Source organism: Carcharhinus amblyrhynchos, chromosome 2 (assembly GCF_965287045.1).
Source record: "Carcharhinus amblyrhynchos chromosome 2, sCarAmb.v2.hapA, whole genome shotgun sequence".
NCBI classification, from domain to species: domain Eukaryota; kingdom Metazoa; phylum Chordata; class Chondrichthyes; order Carcharhiniformes; family Carcharhinidae; genus Carcharhinus; species Carcharhinus amblyrhynchos.
In genome coordinates this window covers 31,564,062-31,587,188 of record NC_137325.1, presented here as the reverse complement: position 1 = coordinate 31,587,188, position 23,127 = coordinate 31,564,062, and the positions used below count along the sequence as shown (strand labels likewise).

Below are 23,127 nucleotides of genomic sequence, written 5' to 3'. Positions count from 1 at the left end.
AAGTCACGGGGGTTACAGATAGTGCGACATGAACCCAAGATCCCTGTTGAGACCGTCCTCATGTGTGCGGAACTTGGCTATCAGTCTCTGTTCAGCGACTCTGCGCTGTCGTGTGTCGTGAAGGCCGCCTTGGAGAATGCTTACCCGAAGGTCAGAGGCTGAATGCCCGTGACCACTGAAGTGTTCGCCAACAGGAAGGGAACAGTCTTGCCTGGTGACTGTCGAGCGATGTTCATTCATCCGTTGTCGTAGCGTCTGCATGGTCTCCCCAATGTACCATGCTTCGGGACATCCTTTCTTGCAACGTATCAGGTAGACAATGTTGACCGAGTTGCAAGAGTATTTACCATGTACCTGGTGGATGGTATTCTCACGTGTGATGATGGTATCCATGTCGATGATCCGGCATGTCTTGCAGAGGTTGCTGTGGCAGGGTTGTGTGGTATTGTGGTCACTGTTCTCCTGAAGGCTGGGTAGTTTGCTGCGAACAATGGTCTGTTTGAGGTTGTGTGGTTGTCTGAAAGCAAGAAGTGGGGGTGTGGGGATAGCCCTGGCGAGATGTTCGTCTTCAGCCACTTCAGGTCTTGAACAGCAGGTTAGGTGTAAGGATTCGCATTCTAATCAGTAATCTCTAAACTGTCTGTGCTTTATATGCTCTGTCTGAGGCCAGAACTCTCCATTCACCTGACGAAGGGGCTAACCCCGAAAGCTTGTGAGTATATTATCAAATAAATAGGTTGGACTAAAACCTGGTGTTGTCAGACTTTTTACTGTGTTTACGCCAGTCCAACGCCGGCATACCCACATCATTATTTCTAGTCCAACAGGGAAGGTGGCATTTCTGGAAATGAGGTACATCAAGTGGATCAAGTGTTTGTAGGGGAAGGTTGAAGCAACAGTAATGAGATAAGGTTTAGATTCCCTATGGAAAAGGTGAGGACCAGTCAAGAGCAAGAATAATCTGGGAAGCATCAATTTCAATGGAGTCAGAATAGATTTGGTCTGGATTAATTGAAATATGGATAGACAAAATTGTGATGAAACAATGGGCAACTTTAAAGAGGAGATAGTTCAGGTATAGACAAATTACATTCCCACAAGGGAGAAAGGGAGGGCAAACAAATTAAGAGCCCTATATGATATAGAATCAGATGAAGCAGAAGAAGGGTGCACATGACAATGCCAGATGGATAGTTTCCTCCTTGTGTGTGAATCGCGAAAGGCTAATAAAGCAAGAAATTTGGGGAACTATTTTGGGATGTTATTTATTGAGAGAGGAATTGAACACAATAGTAGGGAAGTTATTCTTCAGTTACACAGGCTGGAATTCTTTGTACAGTGTTGGTCTCTTTATTTAAGGAAGGGTGTGTATGCGTTGGATACAGTTCAGAGAGTATTAACTAAACAGACAGTTCAGAGAAGGTTTACTAAACTAACACCGTTCAGAGAAGGAATGGACATATTGTCTAATGTGGAAAGACTGGACAGGATAGGCTCGAGTTTAGAAGAGGAAGAGGTGACTTGATTGGAACATACAAGATCCTGAGGGGTCTTGACAAGGTGCGTATGGAGATGATATTTTCTCTTGTGGGGAAATCTAGAACTAGGGCTCACTATTTAAAAGTTTAAAGTTGCTCTTTCAAGGCAGAGTTGAGGAGAAATGTTTTTCTTCCCCTCCCCCCTCATAGAATTCCTGCAGTACAAAAGGAGACCTTTCAGCCCATCGAGTCTGCACTGACTCTCTAACAGTGTGTCTTAGCCAGACCCTTTCCCCCACCCTACCTCCATAACCTCATATATTTACCCTGCTCATCCCCCTCTAATTTGCATATTTTGGGACATTAAGGGGCAATTTATCAGGGCCAATCTGCCTAACCTGCACATCTTTGGATCTACAGCATCGCTGTATTCTTATCCATTTGACCATTATCATGGACATACACAAAACCTCCTACAGGGAACTTGAATTTAAGCATGGCGTTAGATTTTAAAATTACAGTGCCGTAGACTTTAATTATGTTACATTGTCTCTGCAGCCCCAATACTACTGTAAATTACTGTATTTTCCTGTGATTTCTCTATAATTGTTTTCTAACTATTTCACTCCATGGTTCAGTTGTTGAGCAAATCAAAATTCATGAGCATTTCATCTATGTTGACAATGTGGCATCATAGGCTGAATTTTTATGCTCCCATCCCAGCCAGTGTGTTTGAAAGTGGAATGGGCTCATGAAATCCATCACATGGCCTTCACACTGCCTACCCCTGACTTGTATGAAATTTTAAGGGAGTGGTGGGGAATCTTAACCCTCTGCTGCAACACTAGATGTTGGCATACCATTTAATGGCTGCATCAACTAGCTATTCTCTGAAATTTTTGCTGGATTCGGGGGGTTTGGGCTAACCCTATTAAGTGTGTATAAATGTGTGGCATTTCTGTTCATTTGTAACTGTTCTGGCAATTTCAAGATCCATTCCAATACATGCTTAAGATCAGGCCAGTGGTTGGTCTGGGTTCTCACGCCACTTTTGCGCTTGGCCATTATCTTCAGTGTGGATGGCGTCTTCTTCCTTTCCCTGCAACAGGTTTCACTAACGACGATTTTCCTCACAGCACTGTTATTTGACAAGCTAGCGTATGTTACAGTTTTTAGCTTGGAACCAGCTGTGTCCTCAGTCTTTTTGCCAGAGGTTCCATTTCTGTTGTTTGTTTACCATGTGCGGTCTGCTTTGTGTGGCTCTGTCGTAAACTTCTGTCCTCCACCTTTGCAACATGATCTGCATTGGCTGCTTGATCCCATGTGCTGACCTGTGACCATGATGTAGAGATGCTGGCATTGGACAGGGATCGACACAGTAAAAAGTCTCACAACACCAGATTAAAATCCGACAGATTTATTTGGAGTCACAAGCTTTCAGAGCACTGCTCCTTCATCCCCACTCACCTGATGAAGGAGTAGTACTCCGAAAGCTTGTGATTTCAAATAAACCTGTTGGACTTTAATCTGATATAGTGAGGCTCCTTACTGACTTGTAAGGTGAGTGAAATATGCATTTCTGAGGTGAAAAATGAAATGAGAGTTTAGCATGTCTCAGCAGAAAATAGGATGCATGGGTGTGCACTTGTATCTTGGTACAGGCCTAAACATGACTTTTGACACTGAAAAATAGGACTTGTCTTATGTATTGCGATCAACAGTGTTCCCTTCTGAGCTATCATTAGAATCTTGGTTTTAAAGTCTAATGATTGATACAGCCCAAAATTGGGCATCCATAAGGAACTGTGAATTATTGACAGTTGGAGAATTGCATTTAACCATAATCTGTAATGTTAAAGCCTGACAAATTCCAATTAATTATTAACAATTAATGAAGTAGGAGTTCCCCAAATACTTTCTTCCTCAATGGTGGGGGAACCAAACATGTCAGTGTGAAAGATAAGGCTAACGTATTTTCAGCCACCTTAAGGCAGAGCTGTCGAGTGGATTATCTATTTTGGCCTTCTGCTGCGGTCCTGAGAATCATAAATGCCAGCCGTCAGCCAATTCAATTCACTCCACTTGATATCAAGAAACTGCTGAAGGCAGTGGTTCCTGCAGAGGCCATGACCCTTGACATCATGCCCACATGTAGCAAGATATGGAAACATTCATGCATCATCATTGCCCGGCACCCTTGTGGCGTGAATATTACTTGTCATAAAGGGATAATAAATAATAAGTAACATTCACGCCACAAAGATGCCAGGCAATGACAGTCTCTAACAAGTCAGAATCTACCTATCTTCCCTTGACATTCAATGGCATTACCATTACTTGATGCCTCACTTTCAGCATCCTGAGGGTTACTATTGACGAGAACCTGAACAGGACCAGCCATACAAATATTGTGGCTACCAGAGCAGGTCAGAGGCTGGAAATCTTGACTCAAGTAACTCTCCACCTGATGCACCAAAGCCTGTCCACCTTCTCCAAGACACAAATCAGGCATGTAATGGAATATACTCAACTTGCCTGGATGATTGTGGCTCCAACCACACTGAAGAAGCTCAACACCATCCATTAACTTAAACATTGAATTTCTCCACCACCGATGCATAATGGCAGCAATGTATACTACATAAAAGATGCACTGCAGCAACTGACCAGTGCTTCTTTGACGGCTTTTTCCAAACCTGCAACTGTTAACGTCCAGCAGATGTATGGGAGCACCACCACCACCTGCAAGTTCCATTCCAAGCATATACCATCCTTATTTGGAAATATATTGTTGTTCCTTGACTTGTCACAGGATCAAAATTTTGAAACACTCTCTTGGTTTAGCAACACCAATTGAACTACAGTGGTTCAAGAAGATGTGGGCATAGCTGGCTATGCCCACATCCCATGAATACGTTTTTTAAAAAGTATTAATTGTGTAAATATTGAAGATAATATATTTAATGAGCATGTCAAGGAAATAAATGTGCTATGTGGAAATAATCGATACCTTTTAATATTTGTAGCAAAAGTATACCTCATTCATTTTTTGAATAATTTAAATTTCACCTACTAAATTTCTTTAAACTTCTAGCCACAAAGATGGATATGAGAAATATGCAACCTGGAAAAGAATTTGGACCAGTAATGGCAAAAGTGAACCTAACCTCAAAGCATTTATGTCTGATCAACTGGTTCCTTATTGGGTAAGTTCAATAAACAGAAGTTGATAATCCAAAGTGGTGTTTAAATTATTTTTATGATTATACAAAGACAAAAAGGTATTGTGACACTACAAAAATTTCAATGCCATGTAATGAAAAGGTTCAAATTAACGTATGAAATGGGACTCCTTGTGCTGTTCATGATTTCTGAAGCATCAGCTTGGTTAACCATTTGATTATGAAAGAGAGGATATATTTACTGCAGATTCCAAGGTCAGTATAGGATAGCGGGCCAGTTTGCCCATCAGATTCATTTTCTGTAGTCATGAAGTGTTCAGAAGATATGACTCCCAATGAGATTGTGAAAACTTGATCTTTTTGGGTGAGCGGGGCAGTCAAAAGTGGATAAGAATGGCCTAAAAGAAAAGTTTTCCAGGTAGTTTCATCTATAGTTACTTATTAATTCTAATAGATTAACTGTTGGAGAGTACATTACTGTATCTGCTGTGTAAGTCAATGTGAATTACTTTTCTTTTCCTTTATTTCTACTTCTTATTGGATTTGACCATTTCCTACCTCTGGAATGTTTTATGATCTATTTTGTTGTAATACTCTAGCTCCAGCCAGTATTCTTTTTTATTCGTTCATGGGACGTGGGTATCGCTGACTGGCCAGCATTTATTGCCCTTGAACAGAGTGGCTTACTAGGCCATTTCAGAGGGCAGTTGAGAGTTGACCACATTGCTGTGGCTCTGGGGTCACATGTAGGCCAGACCAGGTTAGGATGGAAAATCTCCTTCCCTAAAGGACATTAATGAACCAGACGAGTTTTTCCTGACAATTGTTTTAAAGTTTATTTTTTGCAGTAGGCTTACATTAACACTGCAATGAAGTTACTGTGAAAATCCCCTAATCACCACACTCCAGTGCCTGTTCAGGTGAAATCGTAGAATCCCTACAGGAGGCCATTCAGTCCATTTGAGCTGCACGGACAATAATCCCACAGAGGCTCTATCTTCATAACTTTGTGTATTTACTAATCCCCCTGACACTGAGGAAGAATTTAGCAATCCTCTTAACCAGTACTTCTTTCGGACTGTGGGAGGAAATGCACACAGACACGGCAAGAAAGTGCAAACTCCACACAGATGGTTACCCGAGGCTGGGAATTCAACCCGGGCCTCTGGCACTGAGACAGCAATGCTAACGACAGTGTTACCGTGGTTTCATGGTCATCAGTAGATTTTTAATTCCAAATATTTTGATTGAATTCAAATTCTACCATCTGCCACAGCAGGATTCAAACCTAGGTCCCCAGAACATTAGCTGAGTTTCTGGATTATAGTTTAGTGATAATAATACTACTAGGCCATCACCTCTATTTAATTAACAATACGTTTGTTTTGTCGCACCAAAAAATGCTATTGGTATTTTGTTTGTCTGTAATAGGTACAATGTACAAAGCCGGATTGTGCAAAATGGCGTCAGCTAACAAGAGATGTCCATATGACCACAACATCTGCAAAAACATATCGTTGTGGCATGAAAACTCACACTGCTGTTAAGGTCAAGTGCAATCATCATCATACTTATTTGTGAGCAATATGGAACAAGTTAGAAATAGTACTAGAAAATCTATTCCACAGCCAGAAATAGCTGATGAGCACTCTGATTGTTATGGTTACTATGCTTTTTGTGAGAGATTTGAGATTGTTTACATTACTTTAAGTCCAATTTCAACCCTCTTTTAGTACCTGATCATTTAGGTCATGTAGAATGCCAGATGCTGGACCTGCCCCTGAAAGCTGATGGCAGTTAGATTCAGATTCAGAAGAATATCCATCAGCCATTTTACTTTATTCATGGTGTAGGTAGTGTTCCTCCTGGTTCAACGGCGAAATGTTCGGTTGGATTAAGCTCCTGATGCAATTGGTGGTATAGTGGGGATGGGAATGAGGGGGTAGAGAACATGGTTCTCTATTACATGGCGAAAAACTGCAGCATGTGACGATGCAGAGGGACCTCGGGGTCCTTGTGCATGAGTCACAAAAACCCAGCCTGCAGGTGCAGCAGGTGGTCAGGAAGATAAATGCGATGCTGGCCTTTATAGCGAGGAGGATTGAGTATAAAAGTAGGGAGGTCTTGCTGCAGCTGTATAGGGCACTGGTGAGGCCGCAGCTGGAGTACTGTGTGCAGTTTTGGTCGCTGTACTTACGCAAGGATATTTTGGCCTTGGAGGGAGTGCAGAGGAGGTTTACTAGGCTGATACCGGAGTTGAGGGGGTTGAACTATGAGGAGAGGCTGAATAAACTAGGCTTGTACTCGTTAGAGTTTAGAAGAATGAGGGGAGATCTCATTGAGACATACAAGATGATGAATGGGATGGATAGGATAGAGGTGGAGAGGCTCTTCCCGCTCAGAAAGGACAGTAGGACTAGAGGGCACAGCCTCAAGATAAAGGGGGGGGCGGTTTAGAACGGAGTTGAGGAGGAACTTCTTCACTCAAAGGGTGGTGAATCTCTGGAATTCTCTGCCCGTTGAAGTGGTGGAGGCTGCCTCACTAAATATATTTAAGACGCGGGTTGATAGGTTTTTGATAGGCAAGGGGATTAAGGGTTATGGGGAGAGGGCGGGAATGTGGAACTGAGCCACGACAGATCAGCCATGATCTTATTGAATGACGGGGCAGGCTCGAGGGGCTAGATGGCCTACTCCTGCTCCTATTTCTTATGTTCTTATGGTTACTAATGGTGTAGGAAGCCTGAAGATAGGTGCAACGTTGCTCTATCAGTAGCTTTTCAACCTCACCATTGCATTATATTATTTTCTGGTTTCCTGACTGGTTCACGAGTGTGACTGTTGCCTGCGTGAATTAATTTCATCTGCGGTTTTTAAAGGAACACCCCAAATATGCAATTTGATGAACTTTAGAATTTGGAGTACAATAGCAAATCACTCCTCAAAAACTTAACTTGCAAGCATACCCATTGCTTTCTGTGATTTCTTCCCATTCTCTATGGTCCGTTGACCACTGATTGTCATTCTCATCTTATGTGATGTCATGCCTTTCCCTAATAATCACTGTCAACTAATGCTATCTATCCAGCCATTCAACACATGCCATTACTCTTACTCAGAGATCTCTTTCCTTAATTGAAGAGAGCACAGAAGAAAAGGGAGAGGCAGCGAACTAGGGATGTGGGGTCTGCTGCTCTCTAGTCATCTCTGAACTGACAGCTGCAGAGAAAGAGGGCACCTGGCATGAGTGGAATTTTAGTGTGCTTGGCTGTCAGAGATAGGAACTCCTTGGCTAGCTGGAAATGATGAAATATCGTTGACAATCACATGGCACACTTCTGTTGACTTGATGTCAGCAAAAATCAAGTATAGTATGGTCACTTAAAAACCATCTTGCCTTGATGGTTCTTATTCCATAGAATCCTAGAATCCTTAGTGCAGAAGTAGACCACTCGGTCCATCAGGCCTGTACTGACTCTCTGAAAGAGCATCGCAGCGAGGCCCCCTCCTCCACCCAACCCTATAACCTCGCACACTTGCCATGGCCAGTCCACCTAACCTGCACAGCTTTGACTATGGAAGGAAATTGGAGCACCCAGAGAAATTCCACACAAGTGGGGAGAATGTACAAACTCTTCATAGAGACAGTCACCCCTGCTGGAATTGAACCTGGATCCCTAGTGCTGTGAGCAGCAGTGCTGGCCACTGTGCTGTCATGTTTTAATCTCCCATCAGGCCACGCAGAAGGGTCCAGAAGAGTATGTGCTTCCCCATGGGAAGACTGCTTTGGTCTCCAATGACAATAATTATCTGGAAGTAGCTTAGCTGCCACCCCTTTTGACTTGGAATGGTGTATGTGTGGGGAAAAGTAATGTTGGAATAATATGTATTTATGATTATCATTAAACTTAGTGCAAAATAACTGACTTCTTTATGTCCATCCAGAGTGAAAATTCAGATCCGTGCTCCCTGTCTGAAGACATGGTAAGTATTATTTATATAACCTAATTAAATAATGTTCCTAAACTAAACGGACAATAACACAACTTAAATTTATAGTGCCTTTAATCTGCACATTCCAAGTTGCCCAGCAGGAGCATTATCAAACAAAACTGAACATGTTAGGTGATATTAACACAGTCAAAGAAGTGGGTTGTAACAATTACTTTTTGAAGAAGGCAGTAGCAAGGTTGGAGTGGAAATTTCAGAGTTTTGGGATTAGGCAGCTGAAAATACAGTTGCTATGTGTTATGTTTTAAAATTAGAGATGTGCAGGAAACCAGAATTATAGGATCACGTATTTTGGGGGTGAAGGAGCTTTTGGAAAGAGGTGTGGTTAAAGCTGTTGATGAATTTGTAAACAAGGACGAGAACTTTAAAAGAGAAAAATACTACTGGTGCTGGCAATACAAAGTGAAAACATAAGATGCTTGAAATACTCAGCAGTTCAGGAAACATCTATTGATAGAAACAGTAAACGGTTCAGATTGTGCCATCATTTGTGGCTGCACTTTCAGTTGCCTATGATTTAAACTTTGGAATTCCCTCCCTTCACCTCTTTGTCTTGCTTTCTTTTTTAATGCATTGCTTAAAACATGCTTCTTTGACCAAGTGATCAGTCATCTGACTTGATATCTCCGTATTTGGTTTGGTGTCCTTGGAATGTTTTGTTACAGTGTTATTGTAAATTTTTGTTGTCAATGATCCTTTTGTCAGAACTGGGACTATTTAGGAATACAGCAATTTTTAAGCAAGATGGAAAGTGGGTGAGGAAAGGAAAGAAAATGGCAGAGTTTCGATCCGGTGGAAAGCAGGAGAAATTAAATAACAAAAGGGATGCTAGCCATGATATGGAAATGCCGGCATTGGACTGGGGTGGGCACAGTAAGAAGTCTCACAACACCAAGTGAAAGTCCAACAGGTTCATTTGGAATCACAAGCTTTCGGAACACTCCTTGATCAGGGATGGTGTCAGGCAAAAAGTGATGCTATTGAGACAAATAAGGGAACTAAAGAGGAGTGTAGGATAAGTCTAAGTGGGTTAATCATAATGGAATTTAATGTTGGCAAGTGTGAGGTGGTCCACTTTGGTAGGAAGAATGGTAGGAAGGACTATTACTTACGTGGCGAAAAACTGCAGCAGGCGACGGTGCAGAGGGACCTCGGGGTCCTTGTGCATGAGTCGCAAAAACCCAGCTTGCAGGTGCAGCAGGTGGTCAGGAAGACGAATGGGATGCTGGCCTTCATAGCGAGGGGGATTGAATATAAAAGTAGGGAGGTCTTGCTGCAGCTGTATAGGGCATTGGTGAGGCCGCAGCTGGAGTACTGTGTGCAGTTTTGGGCGCCGCACCTGCGCAAGGATATTTTGGCCCTGGAGGGAGTGCAGAGGAGGTTTACTAGGCTGATACCGGAGTTGAGGGGATTGAGCTATGAGGAGAGGCTGAATAAACTAGGCTTGTACTCGTTAGAGTTTAGAAGAATGAGGGGAGATCTCATTGAGACGTATAAGATGATGAATGGGATGGATAGGATAGAGGTGGAGAGACTCTTCCTGCTCAAAAAAGACAGTAGGACTAGGGGGCACAGCCTCAAGATAAAGGGGAGGCGGTTTAGAACGGAGTTGAGGAGGAACTTCTTCACTCAAAGGGTGGTGAATCTCTGGAATTCTCTGCCCGTTGAAGTGGTGGAGGCTGCCTTGCTAAATATTTTTAAGAAGCGGGTTGATGGGTTCTTGATAAGAGAGGGGATTAAGGGTTATGGGGAGAGGGCGGGAAAGTGGAACTGAGCCACGACAGATCAGCCATGATCTTATTGAATGGCGGGGCAGGCTCGAAGGGCTAGATGGCCTACTCCTGCTCCTATTTCTTATGTTCTTATGTTCTTATAACCTTTTTCAAAAGCTGTCATTCAAAAGCCAAAAATAAAATGAGGCAGAGATTATAACCTCATTGTTGGGTCTGAAAGGCAATAAAGTGTGCCCTTTAAAGAGAAGGTACAACTTCTTGAGTTTATGTTGAATATCTTTAGAACAGTGTGGGAGGCCAAAGACTGAAAAGTGGGAGGTGAGCAGATAAATTGAAACGACAAGTTATAGGATGCTTGGCTCATGCTCTGTACTTGGGTATTCTGCAAAGCTGTCGCTCAATTTGTGATTGCAATTTCCTTTGCATTGAGAAAATGAATGTGAGCGCAGTGGGAGGGGTGGAGGGATTAGGACATTGTGGATGGGGGGGGACTAGGGCATTGTGGCAGGGGGTGGGGGGGGGATTGGGGTGTTGCAGGGGAGTGACTGGGGGAGGCAGCGCAGTTGTGGAGGGAGGTGTGGATTAAGGCAAGGGGATGATCAGGGAGTGATTGGAAATTGCTCCCCACCCCATCCTCCAATGTGGGGAGGTGAGGGGATTAGGGTGATAGGGGAGCAGTTGGGAATTTGGATGATGGGGAGGGATTAAGTCATGGGGGAAGGGTGTGGTGTTTGGAGGGAGGGATTAAGGCCCTGGAGGAGGGGAGTGGGGGGAAGGAGGGATTAGGACAATGCATGGAGGGATTAGGGCACTGTGGAGGGGAAGGAGGGTATTGGAAGATGGGGAGCAGGGATTAGGGTGATGGGGGTGGGGCAGGGTCGAGGGTTTAGGGCAATGCATGTGGAGGGATTGTGGCAATGGGGGTGTAATAGGGTTTAATGTGATGGAGAATGGGGCTGAGGAGTACGTATTTTGGGGGGGGGGCTGTAGTGGAGGAGGGATGGTGGCAGGGTGAGGGACCAGGGTAATGGATTCGGGTGTTGGGGGAAGGTGTATTCTTTCTGCTTGCACAGAATTTTCGCTCCACACACGCTGTCTCGAGATGATGGCTGTGTGCTTTTTTTGATTACCCAAGCTTTTTCTTCACTGCATGTTCTCTCTTTTGTCCAACATATTGAATGGTTTTACTTTTTTTCACAATTCGACTTGTTAAAAATTCACTTATAGGATGTAGATATGGCTGGTTTGGATATCATTTATTGTCCCCCCTAATTCCCCTTAAGAAGGTGGTGGTGAGTTTCCTTTTGTTTGAACCATGGCAGTTCCCATAGTGTCGGTACATCTGCAATACCGTTAGGGAGAGTACAAACAAAGAACAAAAACAGCCCGGGAAACAGGCCCTTCGGCCCAACGAGCCTGCACTGCGATTTTAACATTGAGTCCCCCTCCACCCATGACCCTTATCTATGCTTATGGCATTCCACATTGAGGAAAAGTAATTTAGGGACAATTTATTACCTACAATCAGCCTAATAGCACATCTTTGGGGTGTGGGAGGAAACCGGAGCACCCAGAGAAAACCGACACAAGCATGGGGAGAATGCGCAAACTCCCACAGACACTGGCCCAAATCCATGTGTCTGCACAGCAAACAGTGATAGTCACTGAGCTGTCATGTTGCCCAGCATCTGGTCCAGTTTAAGCGCACACTAACGACATGAAGTACTAGGCTATTCTCGAACATCGAAGAGCAGCCCTAGTATGACCCATCGCATGTATGCCCCTCGTTGGACAACAAGGCAGACTGACTTAAAACCTGTGAATTAAAAGAGAAAAACATTAGTATCATGTTCCATGAGTGTTCCAGCATTTTGACCCAGCAATAGTGAAAGAACAGTGATAGATTTTCAAGTCAGGGTGGTGAGTGATTTGGTTTGGAACTTCCAGTTAGTAATGTTTTCATGTGTTTGCTGCCATTATCCTTCCAATGGTAATGATCGTGTGTTTTTAAGATGCTGTGGTCCATTCCTGTGCATCTTGTACATGGTACATAATGCTGTCGTTGTTGTGCTGGAGGGTGTGAATGTATGTGGAAGGGGCACCAATCAAGCGGGCTGCTTTTTTCTGGATGTTGTTAAGCTCCTCAACTGTTGTTGGAGCTGCACTTATCCAGGCGAATGCAGAATATTCCATTACACTCCTGACTTGTGCCCTGGAGATGGTGGACAGGTTTTGGGAAGTCAAGAGATGAATTCCCCTCCGCAAAGTTCCTGATTTCTGACCTCCTTTTGTAGCCACAGTATTTAATATGGCTGGCCAGTTGAGTTTCAGTCAATGGTAAACCGTAGGATATTGATAATGGGGGCTTCAGCAATAATAATGCCACAGGTTCCCACATCAGTGCCGGAAGAAAAGGAAGGAGGCCGAGGATGGCGGATATGAGGGAGGTCACCAAAGACCCAGTGAGCTTTAAACTGGGGCCAACACCCAGACATGGGTGCAATGGACTGTAATGGGGTGGGGCTGCAATATTTTAATTTAAGATGTAATGCAGATGGCGGTAAGATATTATAGTGAGGTATTGCAAATGGGTTGTAATAGAACATAGAACACTACAGCACAAACAGGCCCTTCGGCCCACGAGTTGCGCCGATCACATCAACACCTATCTATAACCCCCAATCCCATAAAACCCCATATACTCATCCAGAAGTCTTTTAAAAGACCCCAGCGAGTTCGCCTCCACCACCACTGACGGCAGCCGATTCCACTCACTCACCACCCTCTGAGTGAAAAACTTACCCCTAACATCACTTCTGTACTTTCCTCCCCGCACCTTAAATCTGTGTCCTCTCGTAGCGACCATTTCAACCCGGGGAAATAGCCTCTGAGAATCCACCCTATCCATTCCTCTCAACATTTTATAAACCTCTAATCAGGTCGCCTCTCAACCTTCATCTCTCCAGGGAAAAGAGACCCAGCTCCCTCAACCTAACTTCATAAGGCATGCCTCCCAGTCCAGGCAACATCCTTGTAAATCTCCTCTGTACCCTTTCAATAGCTTCTACGTCTTTCCTATAGTGAGGCGAATGGAGAGACTTTAGTAAGGGAGATGTTGGTCTGTAATGGAGAGGGACTTTACTGAGGGAATGTATGGATTCTAATGGAGAGGGAATGTAACGAGGGTGTGTTGGACTATAATTCGGGATTATAGTGGTGAGTAGCTATAATAAGGGGTTGGACTGTGATGAACAGGGTTTGTAATTGGGGAACAGCGTTTGTAATGTGACTAAAACATTGACGAAGGAAGAGTGGTGGATGTGGTTTATATGGACTTCAGCAAGGTGTTTGATAAGGTCCTCCATGCAAGACTTCTTGAAAAAGTGAGAGGGCATGGGATCCAAGGGGTTGTTGCCTTGTAGACCCAGAACTGGCTTGCCTGCAGAAGGCAGAGTGGTTGTGGATGGGTCTTTTTCTGCATGGAGGTTGGTCACCAGTGGAGTGCCCCAGGGATCTGTTCTAGGACCCTTGCTGTTTGTCATTTTCATAAATGACCTGGATGAGGAAGTGGAGGGATGGGTTGGTAAGTTTGCTGACAGCACGAAGGTTGGAGGTGTTGTGGATAGTCTGGAGGGATGTCAGAAGTTGCAGTGAGACATAGATAGGATGCCAGACTGGGCAGAGAAGTGGCAGATGGACTTCAAAGTGGATAAATGTGTAGTGGTCCATTTTGGCAGGTCCAATGGGATGAAGGAGTACAATATCAAGGGTATGACTCTTAGCAGTGTAGAGGATGAAGGACCTTGGGATCAGGGTCCATAGGACTTTTAAATCGGCCTCGCAGGTGGAGGATGTGGCCAAGAAGGCGTATGGTGTACTGGCCTTCATTACTTGAGGGATTGAGTTTAGGAGTCGGGAGATAATGCTGCAACTTTATAAGACCCTTGTCAGACCCCACTTGGAGTACTGTGTGCAGTTCTGGTCACCTCACTACAGGAAGGATGTGGAGGCTATTGAAAGGGTGCAGAGGAGATTTAACAAGGATGTTGCCCGGATTGGATGGCATGCCTTATGAGGATAGGTCGAGGGAACTAGGTCTTTTCTCCCTGGAGAGACGAAGGATGAGAGGTGACCTGATAGAGATTTATAAGATGTTGAGAGGTATAGATAGGGTGGATTCTCAGAGGCTATTTCCCAGGGCTGCGCTTAAACTGTCACTACGAGAGGACACAGGTTTAAGGTGCTGGGGAGTAGGTACAGAGGAGATGTCTGGGGTAAGTTTTTCACTCAGAGGGTGGTGAGTGAGTGGAATTGGCTGCCATCGGTGGTGGTGGAGGTGAACTCGCTGGGGTCTTTGAAGAGACTTCTGGATGAGTACATGGGATTTAACGGGATTGAGGGTTATAGATAGACCTGGTAGGTAGGGATACGATCAGCGCAACTTGTGGGCCGAAGGGCTTGTTTGTGCAGTAGTGTTCTATGTTAAATGTCAAAGAGCAAATGTTAGATTCTGTCTTGTTGGAGATGGTGTTGCACAAATGTTATTTACCACTTGTCAGCCCAAGCCTGGATGTTGTCCAGGTATTGCTGCATTTCAGTATTTAAGGAGTCATCAGTGGTGCTGAACATTATGCAATCGTCAGCCAACATCCCCACTTCCTGATTTTGATGGAAGGAAGTTCACTGATGAAGCAGCTAAAGATGGTTGTATGTAGGACGATAATCTGAGAAACTGCCGTAATATCCTAAAACTAAGATGGTTGACTTCCACCACCACAACCAACAGGTTTGTTTCCAACTTGTGGAAAGTTTTTCCACAATACCCATTGACTCCAATAGTTTGCCTAGGGCTCCTTAATGCTGCACTCAGTCAAATGCTGCTTTGATATCAAGGGCAGTCACTTGTACCTCACCTCTGGAATTCAAGGCTGTAATTGAGGTTAGGAGCTTTGAGGCTGGTGGAACCCAAACTAGGCATCAGTGGGCAGGTTATTGCTAAGCAAGTGGTGTTTTGTAGCATCGTTGGTGATCCCTTCCATCACTTTACTGGTTATTGGGAGTAGATTGCTTGGGTGGTACTTGGCTGGGTTTGATTTATCCTGCTTTGCATGATATATCTGGGCAGTTTTCCATATTGCTAAGTAGATGCCAGTGTTGTAAATGGGCTGGAAAAGCGAGGGATGTGGCAAGTTCTGGAGCGCAAGCCTTCTGGACTATTGCCAGAATATTATCAGGGTCCATAGTTTTCAGCAGTTCCTTGATGTAACATGGAGTGCATCAAATTGGCTGAAGACTAGATCTGTGATGGAGAGAGGCCAAGATGGATCATCTACTTGGCACTCCTGGCTGAAGATTGTTGTGAATGCTTCAGCCTTATCTTTTACACTGATGTGTTGGGCTCCCTCGTCACTGATGATGGTGATATTTGTGGAACCTCATTCTCCAGTGAGTTATTTAATTGTCTGTCACCACTGACAACTCGATGTAGCAGGACTGCAGAACTTGGATCTGGTCTGTTGGTTGTGAAATTTCTTAGCATTGTTTATCACTCTGTTTATGCTGTTTGAAATGCAAATAGTCCTGTGTTGTAACTCTACCATGTTGACACCTAATTTTCAGATCTGTATAGTGTTGCTGTTAGCATGCGCTCCCCTGATTGTAATGGTGTGGCGGGGGGGATATGCTGGGCCATAAGCTTGCAGATTGCATTTGAGTACAATTCTGCTGCTGCTGATGGCCCACAGTGTCTTGTGGATGCCCAGTTTGGAGTTGCTAGCTCTGTTATAAATTGACCTTGTTTAACATAGCGGTATACCACTCAGCAGGGTGGAGGGTTTCCTCAGTGTGATGACAGGACTCCGTATCCAGAAGAGTTGTGTGGTGGTCAGCCCTACTGATAATGTCAAGGACAAATCCACCTTCAGCAGACAAATTGATAAGGATGAGGTCCAATATGTTCTCTCCTCTTGGGTCCTCACCACCTTCTGCAGATCACGACTGGAGCTATGTCCTTTAGGACTCAGCCAACTTGGTCTGTGGTGGTTCTATCGAGCCATTCTTGGTGATGGGCATTGAAATGGTCCCATCCAGAGAAGCCACGCTCAGTGCTACCTCAAGTGATGCTCAGTGTAGAGGAGTACTGATTCATCAGTTGAATGGGGGTGGTATGTAGTAATCAGCAGGAGGTTTCATTGCCTATGTTTGTGCTGATGCCATAAGACTTTATGTGGTCCACTGACAATCTTGAGGACTCCCCAGGGCAACCCCTCCTGAATGTATGCCATTGTCTTGCCATCTCTGCTAGGTCCCTCTTACCAGTGGGAGAGGAGCAAGAATGATGATGATGGTGTCAGGAAAATTGTACAGTATGATTCTGTATGTATGGCTGTGTCAGTCTGTTGGTTGACCAGTCTATGAGACAGCTCTCCCAATTTTGGCACAAGCCTCTAGATATTAGTATGGAGGACTTAGCAACATCAACAGGATTTGTCTAGTTTGATTCCTTTTTATTGACTTTGCAGCAGTTTGATACAATTGAGACATCACTGACAACTACTTTGATTTTCCTCCACAGCTCAGTCTATCAGGCTATTTGTACTACTAAATGAGACTTGAATCTTCCTTTGCAAAATATCTGACAAGATGTTGTCTTGGATTCCAATTACTCTTGAGTATTTGTGAACTGCTGTCTGAGGATCCCATAGTTGCAGTCGTCCATGACTTGAAATTGCCACGGGTCTTTTATAAATGAGTCCATGAATTTGCATTTTATTTTTTGCAGATGCCTCTTAAAATTTGTTTGTTTAATTATCAAATGTTTTGGAGATCATAGAATTATACATTCCCTACAGTACAGAAGGAGGCCATTCAGCCTACTGAGTTCTGCACCAGAATTGAACCTGGGTCCACTGTGAGGCAACAGTGCTAGATTTCGAGGTTCTTCATGCTCTGCCTGCTGTCATCGTCAGCTACCTCTTGGCATTTGTCCTAAGACACCGTTCTTGTGTAGTAGTAGTGGCACATTATTTGGCTACATATTTTGTCTTGGGTTTGGGATGCAGGACAGGTTTCTTTAAGATTTGCCTGTTACCTTAAGAATGCTTACATTGGCTGTTATTCATAGAACATCATTCTTGCTTAGTTGCAGGCGATACATTTCAGTACTCAACAAGGCACTTCTGCTTCCCACCAGATCTGTTTTCGTCATGTAAATAGCATCCTAGTCACATCGTTATCAGGTGTTCTTGATGATAACCTCTTACCCTATATAGACCCACGACTCACTTTATCGTGCACCCTGCTCACGTGCTTTCTTTTTTCCAGACATACAAAGGTGTAGAGGCAATGTCTGGTTAAATGAAGAATGAAAGCGTATTGCAGATCTGTTTAACTGAATAGATTTTTAATCCTGTGACAAATGGGCAAAAGTTAATATTAACCTAGTGAACATGGAAACAATTTTACCTTTCTAAACTTTAAAATGGAGGCAAAAGGAACAGAAAATACTGCAAATATTTAGCAGATTGGGCAGCACCTGTGGAGAGAGAAATATTTGTGTCAGGTTGATCTTGCATTTGCTTTTATTTCAGGTTTTCAACAACTGCACAATTTTGCTTTTTAAAAAATTTGAAATTGTATGAAGCACTATCTATAAGAGCAGGCCAGATTGAATTTCTGAAACTAAATGTCAATGTAGATGTGAATTAAATTATACACTGTAAAAAATATTGGTAGTTAGGAGAAGAAAGCTTCATAATGTCATCACATGTATGATATTCAGTGTGTCCAGCCATTAGAGCATTAATCAAGAATGTTTGATGGATCTAATTTGGGAAACGTTTTGACAATATACTTGGTGGATACTTGCAAAGGTTTAGTTCAGTAATCCATTGATTTTTTTTTTCAGTTAACAATTTTGGGAAAGTTTACTATACAATAAAATATAGTTGCCTAACTGAATCCTGCACTAAACTCATTTCTGAATTCAGATTAAATGCTCTATTTAAAAAACAACACCTTTTTCATCTTTGTGAAGTTCTTTCTGTTCTTTGCAGCAACTACCTCTTGAGTTTCTTTGAAGAGGTGACAAAGATATTTGATGAGAAGGGCTATGGATGTTTATATGGTCTTTAGTGAGGTGTTTGACAAAGTCCCACATGGCAGACTGGCACAAAAACTAAAATCACATGGGATTCAGGGTGGGCTGACTAGATGGATACAGAACTAGCTTGGTTATAGAAGACAGAGTAGCAGTGGAAGGGGTGTTTCAGAATGGAGATCTATGGCTTGTGGTGTTCCGCAAGCATCAGTGCTGGGATCTCTGTTTGTAATGTATATAAATGACCTGGAGGAAAATATATGGGGTCTGATTAGTAAGTTTGCGGATGACACGAAGGTTGTTGGAGTTGCTGATAGTGCCAGGGATTGCCAAAAGATACAACAGGATATATATAGATCGGAGACATGGGCACAGAAATGGCCGATGGCGTTTAATCTGGATAAATGCAAGGTGATGCATTTTGGAGGATCAAATTTAGGTGTGAATTATACAGTAAATTGCAAAACATTAAGAACATTAATATACAATGGGATTTGGGCACGCAGGTCTGCAGTTCCTTAAAAGTGGCAACACAGATGGCCAAGCTGATTAAAAAAGCATATGGCATGCTTACCTTCATCAGCTGGGGCATTGAGTACGAGAGTTGGTAAATCATGTTGCAGCTATATAAAACTTTGGTTTGGCCACGTTTTGAGTATTGCATGCATTTCTGGTCACGACACTACCAGAAGGATATGAAATCTTTGGAGAGGGTGCGAAGAAGGTTCACCAGGATGTTGCCCGGTCTCGAGGATGTTGGCTATGAGGGGAGGTTGAATAAACTAGGATTGCTTTCACTGGAAAGATGGAAGCTGAGTGGAGATCTGACAGGGGTGTACAAAATTATGAGAGACGTAGACATGTCAATTATAAGGGGGCACAGGTTCAAGGTGAGAGCATAGATGTGCAGGGGAAGTTTTTTTTGCGCAGAGGGTGATGGATGCCTGGAACCTGCTTCCAGAGGAGGTGGTGGAAGGAGGCACATGAGCAACATTTAAGATGCATCTGGATGGGTACATGAATAGGGAGGGGATAGAGGGATACAGACCAAGTCATGTCAGAAGGCTTTTTCCGCAGTTTGTTTAGGGCACCATGATGGGTGGCATGGCGGCACAGTGATCAGCACTGCTGCCTCGCAGCGTCAGGGACCCGGTTTCAAGTCTGGCCTTAGGTCATTGTATGGAGTTTGCATATTCTCCGTGTGTCTTTGTGGGTTTCCTCTGGGTACTCTGGTTTCCTCCCACACTCCAAAGATGTGCGGGTTAGGTGGATTGACCATATGAAATTACCCCTTAGTGTCAGGGAGACTAACAGGATAAATGCATGGGGTTATAGGGATAGGGCCTGGGTAGGATTGCTGTCAGTGCAGTTTCAATGGGCCAAATTGTTGTCTCCTGCATGATTGGGGTAGTATGATTCTATGATTGGCACAGGCTTGGAGGGCTGAAGGGCCTGTTCCTGTGCTGTACTTTTCTTTATTCTTTGTTCTAGCTTTCCCAAGTGACCATTATTGCGTTGAGCAGTGGCAGACTAATTGACTACAAAGCTCGTTTGAGTTGAATTTGATGCGAATCAATGCACATTTATCAGCTTATTGCATCCAATCAGAGCTCGAGCCCTGTCAAATATTTTCTTTTCCCACTAGAAGGTGCTGAATATTTGTGTTTATAACTGCTCTTTCAATAAATATCCCCTAATTCAGCACAGACCAGGGACTGAATAACTGATCTTCTAATTATATGTGGTTCAGTACTATACTCTAGAGGTCCGTTGTCCACTTAACAGTTCTTGGAAATCTGAGTACATGCTTTAGATTTCAAATTTTTCAAGTTGTTTTGCTCCTTTGTTAAATAGTCCAGTTGATCATATCTTTATTCTAAATATATTGTACTAGAGTGGTGGCTGAATACTCATAACATGAGTAATAATTTAATTGTGAATCAAGCATAAATCATAGTGAATTTCAAGATTTTGTGCCCATTTTGATTACTGTCTTTGACAGTGCAATGGCTTGATTTGTATAAAATTTATTTAATTGAGCGTATTTAGTTGTAAATTTTCAGTTAGTAAAACTAAACAAAAAATAAGCTATGTATAATGAATATTTTTAAAATCAATTCAAGGGAGTATTGCCTACTAAACTTCAAATAATTGATGTTTATGACGCCATAAGTGGTCCATGTATATAAACGAGAATTTTCTTTTGTCATACAATGTTGAATTTTCTTTTACAGCGAGTGAGTGAGGTTGGAGATAGTAAATGGTATTCCATGCTGATTGTACCCCCGCTGCTGAAGGACAGTCCAGCAGCCCCCTTTCTTGGTGCTTACTACCCAGACTGTGTAGGCATGAGTCCATCTTGCAGCAACACTAACCGTTACCACAATGAGTTCTCTAGTATGAAGATGACTTCGTTGGAACACGGCAAAAGCAATGTGCAGTCACCTGGTAAGATGTCACAAAACAACTAGCTAACAATGCAAGCCATAACATAAGTCCATTTATGATGACTTCATGTGGGTCATTTCAAAGATTTGTTTCTGACTCAAGTGCTTAAAAACTAAAATCTTCAGTACAGGTAGAACATGGTTCTAATCTAAATGAAACAATTTAGCCTGATTTATATTGCCACCAGTTTTCCCTGCATGTTAAAATTAGCAACCTGTATCTGTACAATATCGCATAGCTGGAAGACAGGGTGGTTGGGTTCACATATTTATAGATGTTGTAAATTATGCTTCCAAACTAGTTTTCCTCTTCCCCCTCTTGGAAAACAAGATAATGTGAATTGGTCAGATCTAGACAAGGTAGCTACACTGCAAGTAACAATAAATAAATGAAAGGTAACTAGATACTTTTGTTAGAAAAGCCTTTCCTGAAGATGGAAGTCTGAAATGATTACAAGACTGCAGAGCATCCTCTGGTACCATGTTATTAATAATTTTGAAATGTTGTGTTGAATATGGAATGGCTGTTTAACAACATGGATCATCCAGGAATGAACCTGGCCATGCCTGATATTTACACCTGCAGAATTACAACAGGGAACACTGGATGGTTAATAGGAATGGGCATGAACAGCTATATCCTTCTGAATACAATCATTTGTTGGTCTTCCTACTTTTCTATTCTTCTTATATTTCCCCTGTTGCACTGAACCTGCCCAATCACTTATGCAGATTATTCCTTTCAAACTTCTTCTCATCCTCATCATGGATTACCACCCTACTGTGCTTTGTATCCCCAGCAAACTTATATTACACATGGCCCCTCACCTAAGTTAAAGGTCGGAGTCACAGACGTTTACAATATGGAAATAGGCCTTTCAACCCAACTTGTCCATACCGCCCTTTTTTTTTAAACCACCAAGCTAGTCCCAATTGCCTGCATTTGGCCCATATCCCTCTATACTGATCTTCCATGTAACTGTCTAAATGCCTTTTTAAAAGACCAAATTGTACCCGTCTCTAATACTACCTGTAGCAGCTTGTTCCAGAGACTCATCATCCTTTATGTGGGGAAAAAATTGCCGTGGACCCTTTTGTATCTCTCCCCTCACTGTTTGAACCTATGCTGACTAGTTTTAGACTGTCCTATCTTTGGAAACAGATATTGGTGATCTACATTATCTATGCCCCTCATTAGTTTATAGGCCTCTATAAGATCACCCCAAGCCTCCTGCACCCCAGAGAAAATGTCCCAGTCTATCCAGCCTCTCCTTTATAACTCAAACCATCAAGTCCTGGTAGCATCCTAGTAACTTGATATAGTACCAAAATAACTAAGGCTCAAGCACTGATCCTTGTGGTAATCCACTGTTTACAACTTGCCAACTGAAAAAACCTATTTACTACACACTATATTATGCCTGTTAATAATCTTCTATCCATGATAATATATTGCTCTCAGTTCCATAAACCCTAATTTTGTGTGACACCTTTATTGTATGCTTTCTGACAATCTGAATGTACTGTATCTAATGGTTCCCCTTTAACCACTGTTTGTTACACCCTTAAAAGAAACCTGGACATTGTGTTTCAGGAGGCAGTCACACCACTTGAATTAACTAGTTTAAATTTGGTCAGGGGAGGGAGGGTGTGACTACCTATGAAGCAGGTAGAGGAATCTAAGAGATAGCACTGCAGGAACTTCAGCCCATGCTTGTCCAACAGGTTAAAGATTCTTGCTCTGTGTGGATGTGAGTAGGGATTGTAGGGAGGATGAGTAAATTGACCATAGCACAGTGGAACAGGGAGTAATTTAAATGGTGGGATAAAAAGAAATGTAGTCGTATTTAGGGATTGCATAATTAGGGGATAGACACTATAGCACGGATCCAGAGACCCAAAGGCTGTGTTGCCAACCTGGTGCCAAGGTTAAGGATATCTTGTTTGGGCTGCAGAGGAACTTGGAGTGAAGAGGGGAAGGGGTGGGGCGGGGGGGAGAGAATTGAATTGTCGTAGTCAATGTAGGTTCTGAACATGTAGGTAGGAGGAGGAAAGAGGTTCTGCAAAGGGAATATAGCAACTAGATACTAAATTAAAAATTAGAACCATGGTGGTAATAATCTCAGATAATGACCTGAACCACAAGCTAATTAAGGTCCAAAAGATTAATGAGGTAAA

At 43.0% G+C, this 23,127-nt stretch overlaps 1 protein-coding gene across 1 annotated transcript in view; it reads left to right on the top strand.

The window, feature by feature from the left end:
- kdm1b (lysine demethylase 1B) overlaps positions 1-23,127 on the top strand; it is a 145,348-nt gene that overhangs the window by 23,177 nt on the left and 99,044 nt on the right. Inside the window, exons 5-8 of the mRNA XM_080204011.1 lie at positions 4,573-4,684; positions 6,092-6,208; positions 8,606-8,644; positions 20,737-20,950. Of these exons, the coding sequence (XP_080060137.1) occupies positions 4,573-4,684; positions 6,092-6,208; positions 8,606-8,644; positions 20,737-20,950 (482 nt within the window). The remainder of the gene's footprint in view (positions 1-4,572; positions 4,685-6,091; positions 6,209-8,605; positions 8,645-20,736; positions 20,951-23,127) is intronic.